The sequence below is a fragment of the Zingiber officinale genome, chromosome 7A, assembly GCF_018446385.1.
Source record: "Zingiber officinale cultivar Zhangliang chromosome 7A, Zo_v1.1, whole genome shotgun sequence".
NCBI lineage: Eukaryota > Viridiplantae > Streptophyta > Magnoliopsida > Zingiberales > Zingiberaceae > Zingiber > Zingiber officinale.
Genome location: NC_055998.1, coordinates 111,120,197 through 111,142,692, shown reverse-complemented (window position 1 = coordinate 111,142,692; position 22,496 = coordinate 111,120,197). Strand labels below are relative to the sequence as shown.

General features: G+C 33.4%; 1 protein-coding gene across 1 annotated transcript; it reads right to left on the bottom strand.

The window, feature by feature from the left end:
- Positions 1-3,506: 3,506 nt before the first annotated feature.
- LOC122002004 lies at positions 3,507-21,355 on the bottom strand. Its single transcript, XM_042557018.1, has 5 exons — positions 21,124-21,355; positions 20,800-20,883; positions 20,466-20,593; positions 17,428-17,871; positions 3,507-4,274 (listed from the first exon to the last, which is right to left on the bottom strand). The coding sequence occupies exons 2-5, from the start codon at positions 20,824-20,826 to the stop codon at positions 3,860-3,862; spliced, it is 1,014 nt and encodes a 337-aa protein (XP_042412952.1). The 5' UTR covers positions 20,827-20,883; positions 21,124-21,355; the 3' UTR covers positions 3,507-3,859.
- Positions 21,356-22,496: the final 1,141 nt, after the last annotated feature.

The window sequence follows — 22,496 nt, the reverse complement described above, 5'->3', positions numbered from 1 at the left end:
TACTGACATAATGGAATCTCATGAAGTCATTTATATTGTCAGATAGTGTGTATCACCGTCTTACAATTTCTAACGAGGCTCCAACATCATTTATCATGTCAGAAACATAAAAAAAAAAATCAGACTCAATACACTGTATCGTGGTTGTGTTTGACTGCACCATTGTAGTAAGGAGACCAAGATAAGCACATAAGACTTTGTTTGGGATTATTCAAAGGTCTCTAGATCCAGCAGCAACTTTTGTGACCAAACTGACTAATGGACCTACACATGTATAAACATCTTAAATTGAATTATTACTGATGAAGTGGAGTCCCATGAACTCATTTGTGTTGTCAAATAGTATGTATTACCATCTTACAATTTCTAACCAGTCTCCGACATCATTTATCGCGTCAGAAACGTGTATAAAAAAATTGGACTTAATACACTGTACAGTGGTTGTGTTTGACGATGCAGGTGTACTGAGGAGACCAAGATGAGTGCATAGAACTTTATTTGGGATTATTCAGAGGTCTTTAGGTTCATTAGCACTTTTGTGACCAAACTAGCTAAAGGACAGACACGTCTAATCATCTTAAATTGAACAATAGGATAAACTTTACTCATTACAAATAATATTTCATGGTGTTTGTCAACTATTATTGTCATAGTTGATGGATCAACTACAAGAAATGTCTTTAGATGATTTAGAAACCACTCCCAAGATAGTCACACTCAACATCAACAATTGCAAAGTCAATTGACAAAAGTTTTGTATTACCATCTACTGTTGTGACCATCAATAAAACACATGGATATTTGTCATTTAAGTGTGTTGCATCAATTCTAATTGGTTTACGAAAGTATTCGGAAAACTCTGCCACATGCACCAAAGGCTCAGAAACAACGTTGAAATTTTTTACCAACTCTTGTTTTCAATGCAATATATGTTTCTAGGTCTCTATATTTTATCTCCCATAAAAACCTAGTGAGGTCACTGTAATCCTTTTTGAAATCACCTATCACATTTGTTAGAGCTTTTTGACATGTGTATATCTTTCGATATGATATGTCTGTTTTAAATCATGCTCTCATATCTCACTGAATCATTCTGGTTTATATCATATGTAGATAGAAAATTACATTCAATCTGAGAAGCTATAAAAGAAGTTATGCATGCAGGATGATCGATCATTCCTAAACTAAGATCGTACTGGTATTCATCTAAATATTTTATAACAATCAACTCTATTTCTGCTCTTGCCATTATTGCTCATGTGCAATTTTCTTTATCGCAAATTGCTTTAATTCTGATTTTTCTTGCGTCCTTTACTTTGTAAATGGAATACCTCTTCATAATACTTAGTAAGTGCATCTTCAAAATATTTTTGGGTTGGGAATATTTACACAAGTTTTTTAAGTTACTATTACTGCGTGGAGTTAAGAATATAAAAGTTAAAGAAAAATACATTACATCACTCCTTCAATTGAATGTTATATTACATTATGAAACGTAAAAAAATCATTGCATTACTATTTCAAATAAATATTTTTAACTTATTAAAGACTAAATTTTACATTACCTTATCAACAAAGAATTCATCACTCCCGTCTGATTCTTACCTTTGTAATGCAACAAGGGTTGAGTTCATTACATAGGCATTTCAACTAATGGAAACACATCTTCAAGGATACTATAATCATTGAAGATCAATCTAATGAATAGTCCTTATCATTCGCTATAAATTCATCAGCATCCCTTTCAATTTCTGCTAGCATTCTAATGTCGTAATATCATGGTTGAGTTCACGCATCTTCAAACATTTGTTCTAAACTCTGGCCTACGACATACTCAATACTAATAGCTTTTTCTTTCAAATTGTATTTATAATTCACTCTCTCCGGTCCTCACCACAATACTAGCAGAATGGGAAAATGACATCTTATTACCACTAGTATTTATGGTTGATATATCATTGTTGAATCGGCTTTGTATTTGTGAATCAATCGATTTTATCTTACGTGAGAGCACTTTATTAGAAAATGAATTCATACATTGATGCGACCGTAAATAACAATCACATCTATTAAATATATGAATATTTTTATAACACACTAAATTCATTGATGCAATCGCAAATAACAATCACTTCTATTAAATATATGTAAATATTTCTATAACATTAGCAAAATGAAACAAGTCAATAGATCATCACATTCTCCTAAATTTATAGTTATACATTTCACAATTTAACATTTCACAAACAAACAACTTTAAGCTCGTTACCACAATTTATTGATTGATTAAGGATATTGTCAATGAAATTTTGAAGACAAAGACAAATAATAAATTCCAGATGCACAACATTAACAACATAAGATAATCAGCATTTTATTAAACCACGCTAGCAAGATTTCATATAATGCTAATATATATACACATTATATTAATTCATTTATAGATTCGTTGAAAAAATCTTATATGTTATTTACAAGATTGATAGGAGCATAAAACTTCATCCACACTACGATTTCAACTATCACTGCTATTGTGATTTATTTTTACAATAACAAAAAAAATTATTAGACATATTACAAAAATGTCCTTGGCTATAATATTTGTAAGGACAACTTGAGATATCACCGTCGCCTATGCGATTTACAAAATGTTTGGAATGCTAGTTGACAAAATTTAACGAATACTTGAAATTTTTAAAGTTGGCATTACAGTTGCTTACACCCACCAGCAAACACCTCGCTTGAACCCTGCTCTAATACAATAATAGAGACCTGACAAAGTCATTGCCTGGAGCGACATTTTATCAATTTCAACTTTGTGGTTAGGAAGGAGGTGTGTGGTCGAGAACAACTACCTCATGAAGACCGTTGGAGACAAACTGCACTGTTCGTCAAAGAACAAGTTGCACCGGAACTTAGGTTTTCTCCAATCATCTTTTTCGAGTACAATAAGTTGAAAAGTTCGCTGGATATAAAACTTCACCAGAGCGATGATTTTGACCGATGCTCCATTCTCCGTAACAAGAAGTTGCATAGTTCATACAAAAATATTCAGCACCAACCCAACATTTGTCACCTTCTCTGTTCGTCTTTTTCACGTAACAGAAGATCACTATTTTCTAGAAAATAAGCTGCATCGTTCACCCGTTGTCGCCTTTAGTTCAGACAAAGGTCGCTTTCGCCAAGAAGGCGCGAGCATAGCTTAGAGTAGTGACGATTGTCATGCCAATGGGAGAAAGGGTAAAATAAGAAATGAACTTAGCATTGCTATGCGATTTGGTCAAACCCAAAACCACCTACGCAATTTGGGTAAATCGCATAACCAACTCCATGGTTTGGGAAATTGCCCTTTTAAATTAGATATTTATATCTGACCTTAGATTCAAATAGATATTTTTCTATGATCAATAAATCAATCTGAAATCAAAACAGATCGTATCAAGACAGATTTCCACTGGATCAGATTTGATATCCAGCCCAATTAAAATAGCCATGAATCATTGACAGACCAAACAATAATGAAACAAGTTAAATTCAAAACTTGTATTCTGCAGTAGGATAATAATATGCAGTGTGAACAATATCAACTATGACATGACAATTAAACAAGCGTCACGCGCTTACCCATCGATAAGTTCCTTGGCTTCTGGATATTCGTAACTCGTGATCAAAGAATCAATATAGGATGGTGTTGTAAAGAAAAGCATATGACCACTGAATATGACAGACGTTCAACAAGGGTAACCAATAAACTCGGTCCTGACTTTGTACTTTGGGAGGGAGTCTTAGGTTCCATTAGAAAAAACTTGTTGGTCTCCAACACGAGCCATCAGGAAGAATCCACGACGGGAATCCGTTGCTAAATGAGATTGGCTCTCTTCAGGAAACGGATAATTCTGCAGTAGTATGGCCATATTGATTCCAAGTAATCAATATACTTCTCAACAGCCACCACTTTAAGCTGTTCGTACTTCCACCTAAAATAAGCCCCGTATTTGAAGGTACTGATGTCAACAAAAGGCTTCACAAAAAGAGCCCATAGATATGTCCTAAGCTTTCCCTCAGCTATGTAACTGTAGACTAATAGAAAATACATGGGCAGATTCATTATGAATTTACCAGCCTGGATGAAGAGGAAAATATACAATGAACATATCCTCTTAATCACTTTTACATACAGAGCAACTATAAGTGGCCCAGCTATCCATAATGGCATAAGGTCCCTTGCTGCTTCAGCTCCATGGATAATTTTAATAGTCAGATAGAAAGGGATGCTGCCAGAAAAAAGGTAATTAATCAGCAAATGACACTTATATTATTTAAGTTGTTTGGGTAACTAAACGAGTGTCTAATTCTCGAGAGGATGAAACAAATATAACAAGATTTTTCTCCACCTTCAGAAAACTACACAACTAAACAAAAACAACAATAAACTGTCGTGTTGATACAGAGTATAGAAGACGGACACAGGTTATGCCTCTTTACCTACAGTTGAACAAAAAAACTATTTTTTTCAAAAAAAAAAAAAAACATCACTTTATAAACGAGATTTAAAAAAAAAAAAATCAAGAAAATAGTAGTGTTATTTTTATGCAGAAATCTTTGTCATTTGAAAAACAATGGAAACAATGTACAATGAGGAGGCGGGCATTAAAACCAAAAGGAAACCCATACAGGCCAAATTTTTGGTTTTGCAGTGTGGCTGCTTCTGTTTGAATTCTGTTTAACTATGCATACCAAAAGGAATTAAACTGAACAAATATTAGAATATGTTAAGATGTAGAATACAATAGCCCTACACATAAATAGTTATAAGAATATGTATGTCTAATTTAATCCAAAAAAGTATTAAATTAAAAGAACCAGAAAATAAAATATGAGAATTTATTATTATTTCCTTGTCTATTTGAATCAATCCTACTAACATTTTGATTCAATTTAGATCCCCGAAGGTTAAGGTTGAATTTATTCTAGTCCATAAAATTAAAAACCAAGACGTACACCAGTTTGAAAATTTGCTTGCTAACCAAGCCAACTCATGCTCAACTCTGATGAAATTTATACCAGCAAGGTCAAGCTAAAGCTCAGCTTTAAAATCTCAAGCCATGTCACAGTTTGAATTTATGAGCAGAATGATAATTGGGATACTCAGTTAATTCAATTATTAATAGCATTACTAACTTTACTTAATATAAGTGGTAATGTTTAATTAATTTGTTTATTGTTATTAACTATTTACTTAATTATTAATTAGATTGCTAATACATATCTAATTTGCTGTTTTTTTTTTGTATTTTAGAATTAAAAAAGTTTATAACCATTGTGATTTAACTTTCTTCTCATCATCACATACATCATTTCCTCCATCGCATCCTCTGAACATCTACTTTCATCTGTACGTTTTATATTTTTGTTCCACCATCATCATTATTTCTCTATTTCCATCCGTTACTAAGTTCTAATTAGATTCTCATGCCCGTCTCATCATTTTGTGCATCATCAACTTGGCTATAGTCGTGCATCACCAACCTCACCATCTAAAAAAATGTTACTGGGAGAGAAAAGGAGAAAAAAGGGGGAAAAAAGGAAAAAAATAGAGCCCGACAGAGTGAGAAAAAAAAGTGGAAGATTCAAAAAAAGAGGGAGAAAAGTGAGAGAAAAAACAGAGATGTAAAAAAATGGAGAAAAAGAGAGACAAAGGAAGAAATTTTGTGAAAAAAATAGAAAAAAAATGCTATTGTAAGAAAAGAGAGAAAAATAGCATAGTAAATTTTTTATTCTTATTGCATTGCCACGAGCGCTTATGGCAATACTGTGAAGATCTTGTTGTCTCCATCTTATTGCTTTCAGTCGCATGCTCCCTCTAAGGCATCAACATTGCTAGCACATCACAACAACAACACCCATCGGGCATCGACTACCTCAATTGTAAACAACACATTGACAAAAGGAGAGTGTTGTTGTATTTCCAAACCTTCGAGAGGCAAACTAAAACAACCAAAGGCGATCAAAGAGAAGCTCCATTAATGTAAACTTGTTTCAATTGTATTCAATTTTAATAGTATCATTGTCTTTTGTTTTGTGTTGCTTGTAAGAACAAAAATTGTAAAAGGTTTCAGTCTTCGAAAGATCTCCAACAAGGAGAAAGATAGTGGTGCTAATGCTAGGATAGTAGGACGTGGAATAGAAACCGAGGGTTCCAAACAACATAAAAAATAGTTTGCTGTGTGTTTGTGTTTTGTTTTTCATTCCGTTACATACTGATCTATTGTAGACAAGCAAACAAAATCAAACGATCAGAGTAAATCGCTATAAGTTTTTTATATAATCGTTCAAAAATTTCATTCTCTGCTTCATTCACTAATTTCTTAGCTTTTTTCTAGATTATTGTATATTTTTATTAGTTTTCCTCATTCTTTTAAGTTATTCATTTTTTCTTCACTTTCTCTTTTACCTTCTCATTCAACCACCAAGATTCCTTACTTATTGGTGTATATCCCTTTAACTCACTGAGTATACTCTTAGCTACTATTTTCAACTTTGATATCATCTTATCCCATGTCGTATTAAAGTCCATATATTTCATCTAATGCTTGTACTCATACCTTCTTAAATATATTTTGCTTCCCATCCTTAATCTTCCACTATTTAATTCTAAAAATCATAAATATTTTCTTTCTATTGAGACTATGTTTGAGGTGTATATCGAACACTACTAACCTATGTTGGGTAGTTAAGCTTTCTTCAAGGATGACTTGCAATCTTTACAAATCTTTCTATCTGCAATTTATTATTCCCACTTTTGAACGTGACTAAGTGTTCTTCTCTTTTTTTTAAAAAAAAACGTATTAGCTAATATAAGATCATATGCTATCGCAAAATCTAATATAGTTTTTCCTTCTTCACTTCTCGTTTCAAACTCATAACCTCCATCTACCCTCTCATATTGCTCATTTTTCATTCCAGCATGCTCATTTAGATCACCCCTGTTAAAATTATTTCATTTGGCAGAATGTTTTGTAATATTTCATTTAAACCGTCCCAAAACCTTGATTTGGTAACTTCATCTAATCCTACTTGCGATGCATATACGCTAATTATATTCATAATTTCTTTCTTCACTAATATCTTAAAGGTTATAATTCTATCATCTTTTTTTAACTACTCCTGCAACTTTATCTTTTAACTAACTATCTACAACATGATTCACTCCATTTCTTATTTTTTTTCCTGTGTACTATAACTTAAAACCTGAATTCTCTATCATCTTTGCCTTCTCACCTACCCATTTTATCTCTTGTACACACAAAATATTAATTCTTTCCCTAATCATCGTATTTACTATCTCCATTGATTTACCAGTGAGAGTTCCTATGTTCCATGTTCCAAATCTTAGATTATTAGTTTTTTTATCATATTTGTTCTTATCCAACATATAGTGTGAGAACTCTTGTCTATTTAACATTACACCCAAGTTCTCATAGAGATGTAGCAATCAAGTTGATACGTTACAGTCGGACCCTGCAATACAAACTCTTGCATATTTAGCACTACACCCGAGTTCTGGATATATAGCAATCCTTGCCGAGACGTTACAATTGGACCTTACAATGCGTTTCTTCGGGAAACAACCTAATATTAGAACAATAGTTTAATGAATCCATTCATTGAATATTTGTCATAATTTTAATACTGGCTGACAACCTAACACAACCCTCTTTTATCTTAATGGAGGTATTTAAAGTCTCAAAGAATCGCAAAGGAAGACTCCTCAAGAAAAGAAATGGACCGATGAGCAAATCCGAAAATATAAAATAAATGACAAGGTAATTAAAATTTTGACTAATTTGATTCCTAATGATGTTTTGTGCAAGATAGGTGCGTACCTGGTTGCCAAGGGAGTATGAACAAAGCTAATAAAGCTCCATGAAAATCCTTCGTCAGCCCAAAATGAGGATGAGCCTAAAGAGAAAGGCTCATCGACACAAGAGGACTCGGATGTTAAGAGACGCTCAACATTTAAGAGGGACAAAGAAGAAACATTCACCTCAAGCATTGAGAGGGAATAGGTCATTGACACCGGAACACAAGGAACTCTCGATATCCGGAGCCGATGAGGAAAATCATGTCACCTCTACGGATTTAGAGAGTCCAACACCAAGATGGTATAACAATTTCAATCATTATAAATAAAGATCATACCATTTGCTTTGAATGTAGGAAGAAGAGACACTATAAGAGCAAATATCCAAAATTGACAAAGAAGAAGACTCGTGTAGCACCTAATGCTAAGGATAAGTCAAAAGAAGAATGATGCAATCAACAAGGGCATTACCAAAATAAATATCCAAGAGGGAGGCATCTAAATAATGACAAGGGATAAAGCTCAAACTTAGGGGGGGCTCCTAAGGAAAACATTGAGGTATTATTTCATAATAAAATTCATTCACGTCATGATAACAAAAGATGCTAGAACAAAGTTATATGATTTTAATGCTTATTATCATGAAAATAGGAATTATGATAAATCTAAGAATAATTTTAGATCATATCATGCTAAAACTACTAAGGATAAAAAGATAGAGAAGAATCTAGATAATAACATGAGAGTAGTATACATATGCCTAGAAAAAACAAAAGCAAGGTGGATATGAAAAATCAAGAATTATGACTTTAGAGAAGGAAAATAAAATTTTGAAGGTCTAGACTTCAAAATTTGGAGAAAACCATTAGAAAAATGACTAATGAAGTTAAGGGATCTAAAAAGAAAAATCTAGGTTTAGGTAGGCAAGTACCATATAGGGTTTCATATAATTATAGAACAAATCATAAGTGACTAATTTATAGGGTTCCATATAATTATAGAATAAACCATAATTCTAGGAGTAAGTCAAGGTTGCAAAAGAGATCATTCCTAGTGTATAACTGAGACTTCTAAGAAGTTTAGAAAAGTCATTAAAAAGGTATCTAGGGAGGTTATCCCTAGTGACAACTTAGTACACCCACGGAGCTCTAATAGATATTGGATTTTTAAGAATGTGATATTTTTACACTAAATGGGTATAAGATGTGTCAACCAAAATTGAAAGGATAGTTAGCCCAACCATGGTAAAGTTGATATTCTACGGCTTTTTTCAAGGTATAGCGACATCTTGAGAATGAAGCTTCAAATCTTATCTTGGAAGATTTTTAGAATTAAGTTTTTAAGTTGATCAAATTAGCACGGTAAGTTAGAATCCAACCATTCAAGGAAGTTTATCTGCTTATGTCAGATTTTGTATTTGACATAATATTAAATAATGACACTTAGATTGGATATCAAGATATTTTTACAATTATGCTATCTATGCTTGACATGTTTGTATGTTGATACATACTATGGCATCATGTCATACATGATTGTATATTAAATCTTGCCATGATATTAGTTATTTTACTTGATACATGAATTTGGTAATGTCATGCCATGACATGCATGCATAATTCAAGTATGTCGAATTTCTTTTGCAAGTTTTGCATTTGATATGTCATGTTCATTTATATGCATTGATTTATTTTTTTGCAATTAAGGATAAATGACGAAGGGGAGTCTTGGTGCAATAGTAAAGTTGATGTCGTATGACCTAGAGGTCACGGATTAGAGTCCCGAAAATAGTCTCTTACAAAACAGGATAAATCTACATATAATAGATCCTTCTCCAGGACATTGCATTGGGAGTTTCGTGCACCAGACTGTTATTTTTAAGGATAAATGACATTATTTAAAATCCTAAGTAGGATGCTCAAGTTAAGAATATCTAGATAGATATAACATGATCCCTTAATTTAGGGAAGTACTTTACATCTCACGAAAATCATAATATGACTTATGTGTGTATTCAGACACATTAAACACAAATAAGATGTTAGGATGATAAGCTAAGTTCAAGATGCTAACATGGTGCATCTAGATGAGCTAAGTTTCATCAAATCATATGGATTTGATGTATTTAGCCTATAGATCATGGTTGAAAATTAATTTTGAAAAAAAAAATTAAAATCATTTTAAAAAACCTTGATGAACTCTATTTATTGATAGAAATCCTCATTGATTAGGTTGATACAAAGTTATAATGAAATATTGAAGGTTCCAATAGTTTCCAACTTTGTCGTTCATTGAAAATTAGTATTTTCATAAAAAAAAAAATATTTTTCATTGATAGTATTTGACACGAGTAATGTCGGTATGAGTTTTCATGATTTTTCAAAAATTATAGAATTACTTATACATTTTTTAATTTCGTTGGACGGTTGATTGTTGATGTTATCAATCGACTGTTGATCAAGTTGTTTCAATTATCTAAGCTTACTCCTAGATATCTTAGTTATCTCTACCCTCTGATATGCTAGGACAAGTATTCAGAGAGAATTTTCTTAATGAAAATGCGAAAGGGATGTTAAAAAGGGGGGAGAACAAGACTTGAAGGGAGGTTAAAGTTCAAGATGGAATTTTAAATTTCCTAAAGGTTTAAAAAATCCAAAATATTATTGGTGCAATAATCAAAGAGAAGCATATTTCGAGAGGGAAGTCCACCTTAAAGGCATGAGAAATGATTTAAGAAGAAATGAATTTCTTTAACGGGAGAGGAACATCTCATATTAAGAAATGAAGTTAAGATGAGATGTACTTTTGGATAAAATGGAAGGCAAAAAACCTCCATTAAAACGTTGGCATAAGTTAGGAATAAAGAAGAGAATAGATTTTGTAGAATCTTTTTGATATAGGTTAAAGAGGGAAATAATTCATTTGTATTTTGACATAAGAAGTAGAATGTTGGGCTAATGAGATAACCTAACTTAAACATATTATCAAATATCAAAAAAGAATAAAGTAGTTATGGAATCAGCCTATGGTCAAGGTTGACCAAGCTCGGTTGATCAAACTCAAATTAGCTCGAGTTGAGTTTCGATATTTGAAAATATGTTTGTTAACGAGAGTGAGGCGTCAAGTAGGAGAGTTTGTTGGAGAAGGAGATTGTAAATGCAATTGACCTTGGGTCCGATTGACCAAGATTGATTTGGATATGAATGGTTGAGCGAAAAGTCAAGTAGATTAAGATTGACCATATACTTGAAAAAAAGTCCAAATGGTCACGGGTGATCGGACACTAGACAATTAGAAGTCTAACAAGGACTTAGTAAGATAGAAGTCCAAGTGGGTCATGGATGACTAAACACTTGGCGATTGGAAGTCTAACAAAGAGTTAATATGAGAGGTGAAGTCTAAGTGAGTCATGAAGCACCGGATACTTGGCAAGTTTAAGTGGGTAAAAGAACACCAAACACTTGGCCGGGAAGTCATGACAAGTCATAGAAGCCCAAATGAAATGTTAAGTACAAGAAAGGAAATCCAAACGGAGAAATGAATGTTTGATAGTGATGAAATTCAGGCAGGTCAAGATTGATTGGATGCTAAACAATGGTGAAGTCCTAGCATGTTAAAGTTGACCAAATGTTAGACAATGGAAAGTCCCAACAAGTCAAAGTTGATTGGATGGTAGGCAAAGAAAGTCATGGTAAATTGAGGTCAATCGTTCAATATGTTTGTTAACGAGAGCAAGACGTCAGGTAGAAGAGTTTGTTGGAAGAGGAGATTGTAAATGCAATCAACCTGGGATTAGCTTGACCAAGATTGATTTGGATGTGAATGGTTGAGTGAAAAGTCAAGTAGATTAAAGTTAACCAAGAAATTGGAGAAGTCCAAATGGTCACGGTTGACTGGACACTTGATAGTAGGAAGTCTAATAGAGAGTTAGCAAGAGAAAAGTCCAAATGGTCATAGTTAACTAAACACTTGGCAATTGAAAATCTAACCAGGAGTTGGCATGAGAGGTGAACTTTAAGTGGGTCATGGAACCAGATACTTGGCATGAGACGTGAAATCAAGTGGGTAATAGAAGATCAAACATTTGACAACGAGGGAAGCCCTAACAAGTCATAAAAGACCGAATAGAATGTTAAGTATGAGAAAGGAAATCCAAATGGGTCAAGAAGAACCAGATGTTTGATAGTGATAAAGTTCAAATAGGTCAAGGTTGACCACATGCTAGGCAATGATGAAGTCCTGATAGGTCAAAGTTACAAGATCGGAGTGGCACTACATGGGGTAAATAGCGCACGTCGCTTACTCGTTTAAAACTTATTTTCCTTTTAAAAGTTGGGCAACAGAAATAAACACAAAGAAAACGACTTGTTTATTTTTACTTGGTTAACAGCCTTCAGCTGCTGGTCTAAGGCTCGCAATCGTTGATTGTTTTCATTGGGTAATCCATTAGTAATCTCTTTCTCAAAAGGAGAGACTCGTCTTTTACAAAGATGAAGAACGGTAACAAGCTTACAATTCCTAGAAAATGAAAGCACGAAGATGAAACGAAATAACAAATACACCAACAAATAAAAGATTTCGAAGAGTTGCTTCGTTGTCGAAGTAGCACGGTGGCATTGCGTCGGAGTTTTGAAGCGAGGCGAGAGCAAGAGGTCGTAAGCAAGATTATCAAAGCCTTTGGTTGAGCCTTCTTTTATAGGCCCTAATCAATCTACCGATCAGCCCTATAATATACTAATCACCTCGAAAACCGAATCCATATATGGTTGATCGGTCTACCGATCTATAAGGTCAGCCTACCGATCCGGCCTTTGACCAATTTCCTTCCGCCACATCAGCTCCTCGATGTTAATCTTCTGCAGCACCGCAGTCCTTATCCTTGACCGCGCCTTGTGACACGTCAGCTTGTCAAACCTTATTTGCGTGCCACATCAGCTGAGTGGTCCTTATCCTGTGTCACATCAACCACTTATCATGTCCACGTCAGATGTCACATCAGCATATAGACAACTAACACCAGCATTCGGTCGACCGAGCCTAGCCATTCGGTCTACCGAATCGTCTGATCTACCGATCGGGTTGATTAATCTATCGATCCCTGCAAAATAGAGTTACCATAGAAATATGACAATTTAAAGTATAATATAGTCTCGACTTCGGAATTTGAGTAAACCCCTTTAGTCGAACTATCGCGTAAGGTTATCCCCATAACGAGAGCTCATCCTTACCCGTTCTTTTTTCAGAAGACCCACTCGACTCCATGAACTTACCTCAACTTACCGTTAGCCAAATATCCAATTCTCCAAACCTGTTTAGACTTCCTCTACTCAGCATTCGATCACTTAGCCTGCCAAAACTTTTTTCTCACTTGATGTTCAATCCTCGTTGACCCATCAAGTCAATCTGTTAGATGTACAGTTCACTGACCCATCTAGACTTCTACTGCCTAGTGTCCTTGATATGCCTAGACTTCCTTGCCTAGTATCCAATCCAGCTGACCTACTAGGACTTGTACATGCCTAGTATTCAATCAGCTTGACCTACTTTGACTTTCCTAGTTAAGTTACATGCGCACTTGATCAAATCGTTATATCACAATAAAACTTAACATTGAACCTTTGTCAACATCAAAACTTCGATTATATGGTGCTCCCTATACCAACAAAAGTTACCAAATGTTAGGCAACAGAAAGTCTCAACAAGTCAAAGTTGATTAGATGGTAGGAAAAGGAACTCCTAGTAAGCTGAGATCAACCAAATACTAGACAATGAAAGAATTTAGCCTTGATAAGATTCAAACAGATATATCAGTCAACTGTTATGAAGTAGCAATCGATAAATGAACCGCTAAATCCCTAGCTTGGGGTTTGAGAGGGTTTATGAGCAATCAACTAATGACACTATTAGAGCAAATAGATTGTCTAGAACAGCTCATCAACTTGACTGAACATGATATTTTGAACTTGGTTGCGACACTTGACTATTTTGGCATCAAACGATTGATGGTAATGAATCGCCGACTGTTGTGGTCAAAGTTGAGCTAGAAAGAGCTATTATGTAGGTGAAACGGTCGAATTCCACAAGGTAATCGACTAATGGGCACTATCAGTCAACTCTTAGGCAGAGATCAGTTGCGACCCTGACCTGAACCCCGACGTGAAGGCTATAAAATAAGTGTTTCATGGAGGATTTCGTCGTCGATTATTAAGGGTTTTAGAAGAGAGTGTTGCTGCATTTCTGAATCTTTAAGAGGAAAACCAAAGGAACCAAAAGTGATCAAAGCAAAGTTCCATTAGTGTAAACTTGTTGTTTCAATTGTATTCAATTTTATTTGTATCTTTATCTTAGTTTTGTATTGTTTATAAGGAAAGGAATTGTAAGAGCTTACTCCGCCATCAGAAAATATCTGACGAGGAGAAGGATAGTGGTGATATCGCTAGAAAGATAGGTCGTGGACTAGGAACCAAAGGTTCCGAACCATGTAAAAAACGATTAGTTGTGTGCTTGTGTTTTATGTTTTTCTTTCCGCTGCGTACTAATCTATTATAGATAAGCACACGAAATCAAACGATCGAAGCAAATCGCTATTCAACCCCCCCCCCCCCCCTCCGACATCACCATTCCTAACACTTGCAACATGTTCCTTTTATAAAAGGACTTAGCATTAGCACAATAGTTTGTTGGATCCATACATAGCATTTTTGCCTTTGTTTGATGTTGGTCGCCAACCTAACGCAAGATCTCATTTGTGTAAAATTTATTTACTTGTATCATCCATTCTTGCTTATATTCTTTGCATTGTTGTAATTGCGTCACTAGAAGGTATCTAAAAAGGAGAAAAGATAGCGGTGATTCGGGGAGTGATCCACCGATAGATCACAAGTTGTGGAGTAAGATTTGATCAAACCACATGAAGGATATTTTGTGTGCTTGTATTTTTGTGTTTCTATTTTTTATTTAATCTTTCACTGCCTACTAACATCTTATAAACAAGCAAGATAGAATGAAACAACAAAAATCAACTACCATTTATTCAACTCCTTTAGTTGCATCAATAGCCCCAACAATCTTTTTATATTTGGTATAATAAAGACCTACTAACAAAAACTATTGGATTTGGTGAAATAATTTATAACTATCATTTAATTTTAATTTGATTTTTTTTGTTCGATATAATTATAATTATTAGATTGGACGAAAAATAAAGATATTAAAAATAAATAAATTTTTAAACCTAAAATATATATACATATATATTAGGTTTTATCTAGATTCAAAATTTTATAATTAAATTTACTTAATTTAAAACTGAGCTGAATTAAATTTGAGAATCTTAGATAAGATTTTTATAAAATCATATTTAAATTTAAAAATAGATTTCTTTTCAAATAAAATAATCAATTCACATCTACTGCAACTATAATTGCCATTATAAGATATCCCAATAAAACAAATTAAAATAGTAAATAAATAAACAAACTATTTTTTAATTTAATTAAATAAATTTTTATTTAATCAAAGAGGCCTGTGAATCATAGCTAGTTGTTAATATTCCAACCAACATAAAAGAAAGGCAACAAGCTCAGCAGGATCTCATCAAACTAAACTATAGTTTTTCTATTGCTTGTATACATGATCTAAATTTTAGCTAGAGTTGTTTGTCTTGAAAAAAATGTGGCATATAAGTGGAAACTTAGATATAATGTTCTTATACTAAGCTAAGATAGGCATACAAGTCATTTATTTGTATACTCCAGAATAACTAACTAACTTATATCATTCTCTTTCAAAATGGAGCATAGATATGTGTTATACTCAGCTTGTCACACAAAAGCATAAATCGAATTTCAAAAAAAAGGCTAGAAAAAATATCAAGATTTGTTCTTCAAAGGCATATGACAGGTTCTTTGACATAACAAATTACGTCAATGCATTTAGTGCATTCATAAGTCACTGAATTGTTTGCAATGTAAATGGCTATCTCATTGTTGTAACGTATATTATCAACAAAAGATTATCATAAACATTATCTGATAAGTTTGTCAGCCTCCACACTAGATCATGCTACAACAATCTTACTTTTCACATTACCAAATTGCCTTTCACATATATCCAGAATCCTGAAGTGAAACTTCTACCAAAGATATATCATATAAATAGCAGAAGAAAATTTACAATATTCTGATGTTCATACATTTTTGTAATACTTTTCTTGAAGATCATTTAATAAAGTATAGGATTTTTAATATGTCACAATGAGATTTCTTGAGCTTTTGTGTGAACTGACTCATGATCTTGAATGTAAATGATATCTCTGATCAAGTGATTCTACAATGAAAAGAATTTTCAAAGTCATCATCTTCTATATTATATTATGGTTCTACATTAATGTGAGTTTGTATCCAAACATACCGACTTTACAAAAGATACATTGCATATTTTCTGAGATAAAGATAATACTAGGCAGCTAGGCGACTTCTACTCCAAGAAAGTAATGTTGCCTTCTTAAATTTGGCTTTGGGTTTTTTTTATGAATATAATACAGTATAGAATATCATAAACATAAATCATTAAAACTATAACATCGATGGTACTATTTTGAGTAAAGACTAAATGATCAACTTCTCTAGATTTAAGGCCAACTTAAAGGACCTTGAGAGAATTTCAAACCACATTTTAAGATTTTATTTGAGGTCATAATTTCCTTGTTTAAGCTTGCATATCCTAGTCACTCCTTACTCCTTAGGCCACATATCATTGATGCTGCTTCATACTATAGTGTCAGCCTCAAGGTTCTAACATGGGTGAAAGTTGATAGCTAAAAAGTCTTAGTATAAAGCTCATGTACAGACTAGTTTTAAGTGTGCAACCAATGGAAAACAATGTCAAAATATTATAAACATAGAGGCTGATTGTAACTAGATTGTCACCTAATTATACTGCTGTACATAGAGTTCAATGATGGGAAAACAGAAAAGATCCATGTGGCCGAACAAAAATTGGAGACTATAGATTATTGTTGTGTACATTTCCAATGTCTTAAATGCTTGACACACCCAAGGATACAGTATGGTTAACTATACACGTTCATATTGGTTATAGCAAACTTAAGACTGTTTATTTACATTCTTTTCCTGCACAAATCAACATAAATGACAATATGGAGATGCATATATGAATAGTTAGCTTACATGATAAGTGTAGAATAGCGGTTTTACTGGCTTCCATGAGGATAGCATCACAAATTGCATAAATATCCTGATCTACTTTGCCTAAGATGCACTTGCTAATTTTGATTAATTGGTTCATCTCAGGAACGTATTTGCAAACAGGATAGTTAACACAGGTCTTCTATATGCATAGTAACAATTAAATTCCAAAAAAATAGTAAGATTAATTTAAGCAGGGTTCTATAAATATTCAATCACGCAATCTCATACAGCAATCTAGCCAAGAAAGACAAACCCTGCTTGTGATAATGAAAACAGTACGGAGTTCAAGACTTTGTAATAGTTAGAGAGCCTCATAAGGTGAAGAGAAAAAGTAGTTATGCTGAAACTTACAATATAAAAAATGGGATCGATATGGCTGCATCAACTCCTAAGAGATATGCAAAAATAGCTTTTGGAATACTCCCTGCCTTTGGTTCAACTGCACTGTGCTGAGTTCCAGATGTGGCATAGTGGCATACTCTTTCACTAAGATTATCATTCACTGTTGGGTTGGTTGGTGCTGCACGCAACATGATGAGCCACTTCGCAAATGATTCTTTAATTGCTATATATCTCACTGCCAATCTCTCTTTCCCTTCAGACGCATAAGGTAGTGGATGTTTTTTGATATCAAGAGACTCGGCCAGAAACTCCTCTTTTTCTTGCTGCATCCTAGAAATCTGGACTGATGGTCTAGAAATTTTTGAGTCCTTTTTGTCGGGCATATCTCTCTTTACATTGCCTTTAAAAGAAGAAACTCTGAAAGCTTTCTTCTTGAAACAAATAGGGCGATCTCTGTCATAGCATTTGTAGCAAACCATGAGAATTGCTAACATGCAAAGTAAATAGGAACCACATGTACTTGGAAAGTAAATGTAGTAAGAATAGCCCACATGAACCATAAGGAGGAGCCTTTCATATGAGGAAAATAATTTCATACGCAAAAAAAATTCAGAGAAACCAACTAAATAATAATAATAATAATAATAATAATAATAATAATAATAAAAGACCTCTTTCCATCATAAACAGGAAAACCTTCAAAATTCAAAACCTATTTCAATGAAAGTACGGTGCAACAATAATAACATCAAGTATGATTACAGCAAATATTAAGAGTTGAGAAAGGGCATCATGTAGTCTCACTCCAAGAAAAACCCTTTAAAGAATAAGGAGTTTAAAAAGAACAGTTGCAGAAAAGTAACAATTTATCACTGAATGAATATTAGCATAAAAGGAAAAATGGTTCCCAAGTCTACATCTACTTAGTCAAACATATTTACAGATACCCACGAAAAGAGTAAATTAATAAGAAGATAATAGTACCAAGAATGCAAATTACTTCACTTCAACATTTCATGGAAAGGGTAAACTAATAAGCAGATAATATTTCCAAGAATGTGAAATAATTCAATTCAGATTCTTCATGATGTCAAACATTATAAACATTTATACAAATGCCCACAAAAAGAGAAAATTAATAAGCATATAATAGTTGCACAAATGCAAACTATATCACTTAGCACACTTTGTGACATCAAACAAGAAGAAGGGATGATGCGACCAAAAGAATTATTGTGATACTTGTCCAATAATCTCCAGTTTGTACTTTATGAGATGTGGCATCAGTTGGTTTGATACTTTCTGCATGCACATTATAATGTTTACCCAATTATTTTAAGGTGAAAGCAGTGTAACTTTGTTGCTAATTAATTCTGTACTTAGATGTGCTCAAGGAGTACCTGGTGTTCTATCTCCCTTGGTTCTTTTCCCTCGTAGGATAAGTGATAAGCTCTTTGTTGTTTCCTGATTGATTACTGCCAAAGACTAAGACTAATAGTTGGAGAAGAGGAACTCTTTAGGGAAGAAAATCAAGGTATGGTATCATGGGTTCGTTTGGGTGAGTAGGGATAGTTTCCATCTGAAAATTTACCAGATTTGATAAAGTGTGGGGATAATCTTTTTAACGCTTAAGCCACTAATAGAATTAAGTTATACAATAAAAATCCAGTCTCAATTGTTAGAATAGCATTAGATAATTGTGATTGTTCCATCAATTCTTTCAAAATCTCAGGTTGTTCTTTGCTAAAAGGATTAGACTCGGCATACCCAGAAGTCTCTTCACTGATTGCAATGTTGTCTCGATTTTGTGGACATGAGGGCTTGCAAGCTGCTGGTTTTCCATGAATCTTAAACATGCTTCCTTAGTGTGGCCAGGTTGCTGCAATGTTGACAATATGAGCGTTCCCTCATCTGTCATTGTCAATGCCTTGATTCTTTGATTCTCTGGTCCATAAACAGCTAGGGCAAAATTTTCCGCTTGAGGTGTGGCAGCTAAAATCCCTTACATCATCTTTTTCCTTCTTTCACCTTTGCAAAAGCTTTTTGAAAGTTGAGTTGTCACCTCATCCCCTAAATTCCTCGAACCTCATCAAGGTTTTTGTTGAGACTGAATAAGAATTTGTCCACACTTTTCTTTTCAATAATTTACCTATACTTTACTTGTTTCAAAGCAATTCCATAAATATTCTTCGCACGTATCAATTTGTTGCTAATAGTGCATGAGTGTTAAAATATTGGGTCACTGTCAAATCTCTTTGCCGCAAATCATGTAGAAAATTTCTATTTCGAACAAGTGTGAGGTATTTTCCTTATTTGAATAAGTTTCCCTCACTGCTTTCTAGATTTCTCTCACTATATCATATAGGAGATAATTTTCTCCTATCTCGTTGTTTATGAAATTAATTAGCCATGGCATAACCATACTGTTTTAAAATTTCCAGCTGGATGGTCTACCTTTAGAGGGTTGCTCCTTTAGATAAATAATTGTCCTTTTCATTGACCATTAAAGATAATTGTTCCTATTGAGTTTGTGTCTTCTAATGAGGATTTGACTGTTGTATGGTATTGCACAAGAGTTAGAGATAGTGGAATTTTGATGAGAAGTGATGCTGATGTTATGAAATGGCAAGAGATATTGTACAAACGGCGACTAAAAGACAATGGAAGAGAAAGCTAGGGTTAAAGGAAACAAGAACATTCTACAATATTCTACAAGATGTTAGCATTGTTATTTAGAGCTTGTCTTGGATGGAATCACGGGTAACAATGTTTGAAACTAATGTTGTTTGCATTAACTAGTTCACACGGTTGATCTCCCAAATTTCTCATACAAATAACTGGAATGCGATAACTAAAAGAAATAACCATTGAGTAAAAATATGCACTGGAACACAGTCTTGGTGGTGATTGTTGTTTTATATACCACAACTAAGTTGGTTGCTATTTTAATGTGCTTCATACTCAATAATCAACAGCAAACACACTATATATAATGTCAGACTAACAGCCATAATAGAACTGTGGCCAATTAAATCCAACATACTTACCTGAAATTGATATCATACTTCAATGATACAACGTCAGGAATTCTCTTACTGAATTGAACTGTCGAGGTTCTCCAATTCACCCCTCTTGCTGATGGTTTATAACTAGATGAATGTGAAGAAAGAGGTCCCTAAAAGCCAACAAAAGTAGCATAATCTTAGGCAAAAAATATTTTAAAATGATATGTAAATCACGAAGGGAATTAGGCATGCACGGAAACTAAGATAGAAGCTAAATGTATGAACCATGAACTGCATGATAAAGTTCTTGAATATGAAACCTATGAGCTAAAAAATTGTTTGCAATATACATTTGGTCATAGAGTTTAACAAGAACCTGCATCTGATGAAATACTGACGCCATTACACCTACTTCAGATCCACATCAATCTTCAACAGCCACTGAAGTTTCACCATAGAACTGAAGAAATATGAACAGCCAAGTATTTAGTTAAATTCAAAATCAATAAGCATGTCATCCTTCAGGATTCAAAAGAAAATATGGGGAAAATAATGACACCATGATCATTTTAAAGATTGGAAAAAACAAAATATGACAAATTCACCCAGGTTCGCAAAAGATGGTAAAGTAACAAAAAATAATAAGTTGAAAAAAAAAATATTAGTCAACGGAAGCAAATGGAAAGGAAAGAAGAAAAACCTGTGCGAAACTGGCAACCATGCCCGACTCTAGGCGACGGATGGGTTACGGCGTCGTACTCCCTATCGATTGGTGATATGCTAGAGAGATTAATATGGGTGATATAGATGAAGATAAGAAGACGAGGAGAAGCGCTAGGAGAGGGAGAGAAGCGGAAGGGGGAGGGGAGGAGGAGAAGTGGAAGCAGGAGGGAGCTTAGATTAGGTTTTGTTCGGGAAGTTAAAAGGAAGATACAGATAATTGAAACAAAACCTGCATTTATTCGTGATAAGAAATATATTACGAAATTCTAGTTTTGACCTTTTTAAAATTGGGTCTACTCGGACAAAGGACGGAAAGAAAATTTTCTATTTTATTTATCTACTTAATTTTTTGAAGGAAAAAAAAAACTTTCTTGACATTTATTTAATGATAAAGTAGAAAAAAATCTTTAATCATAATTTAAATTTTGTATATAATCTCCATTTATAAAAAATTTTGTTTCCACTCCCTGCATGTAAATTTTTATTTATTTCAATTCTCTCATGTAAATATTATGGCCTAATTGTCCCTCTAATTTTTTAGGTACAAAAGGTCTAAAAATGAGTTTAATTCCTTTTAAATTCAGCATTTTACATTAGAATCGAGTATATTTTCTATTAAATTGAACATATTTTTTTCCTGTTTCCTAAACCCTAAAAATGAGTATAATTCCTATTAAATTCAGCATTTTAAACAGAATCGAGTATATTTTCTATTAAATTGAGTACGACGCTTTTCCTATTTAATATAATTCCTCCTAAATTCAATACAATTTGAAAAAAATCTAGTATATTTTTCATCCAATTGAGTATCATTTAAAGAAAATCTAGTATATTTTTCATCCAATTGAGTACCATTTAAAGAAAATCTAATATATTTTCCATCCAATTGAGGTGGAAAAAGAATCGTACTCAATTTGATAGAAAAAATACTAGATTCTAGTTTAATGTACTGAATTTAAGAGGATTTATATTCATTTTTAGACTTTTTATACTTAAAATATCAGGGACAATTAGGTAAGTATATTAGCCTAGGGAGTTAAAATAATTTTTTTTTTCCAATAAAGAGTGCATGCAAAATTGTGTTTGTCAATGGGGGCTGCATGTAAATTTACCCAAGATTTTTAAGATATGTGAACTTAAATAAATTTTTTTCACCGTTTCCCCTCTTTAAGGTACAAATAAAACCCAAAGCTACCTTTTTTTTTGTTTCAATTTTAATTTTTTTCATTAGCGGGCAATAAATAAGTACATAAGCAAAATGTTAAAGAACAACTTACTATATGCCGCTTGTCATGAGAATTTAACTTGGTAATGTAAGAATTTTTCAAGTTGGACAAATGCAATTGTTCT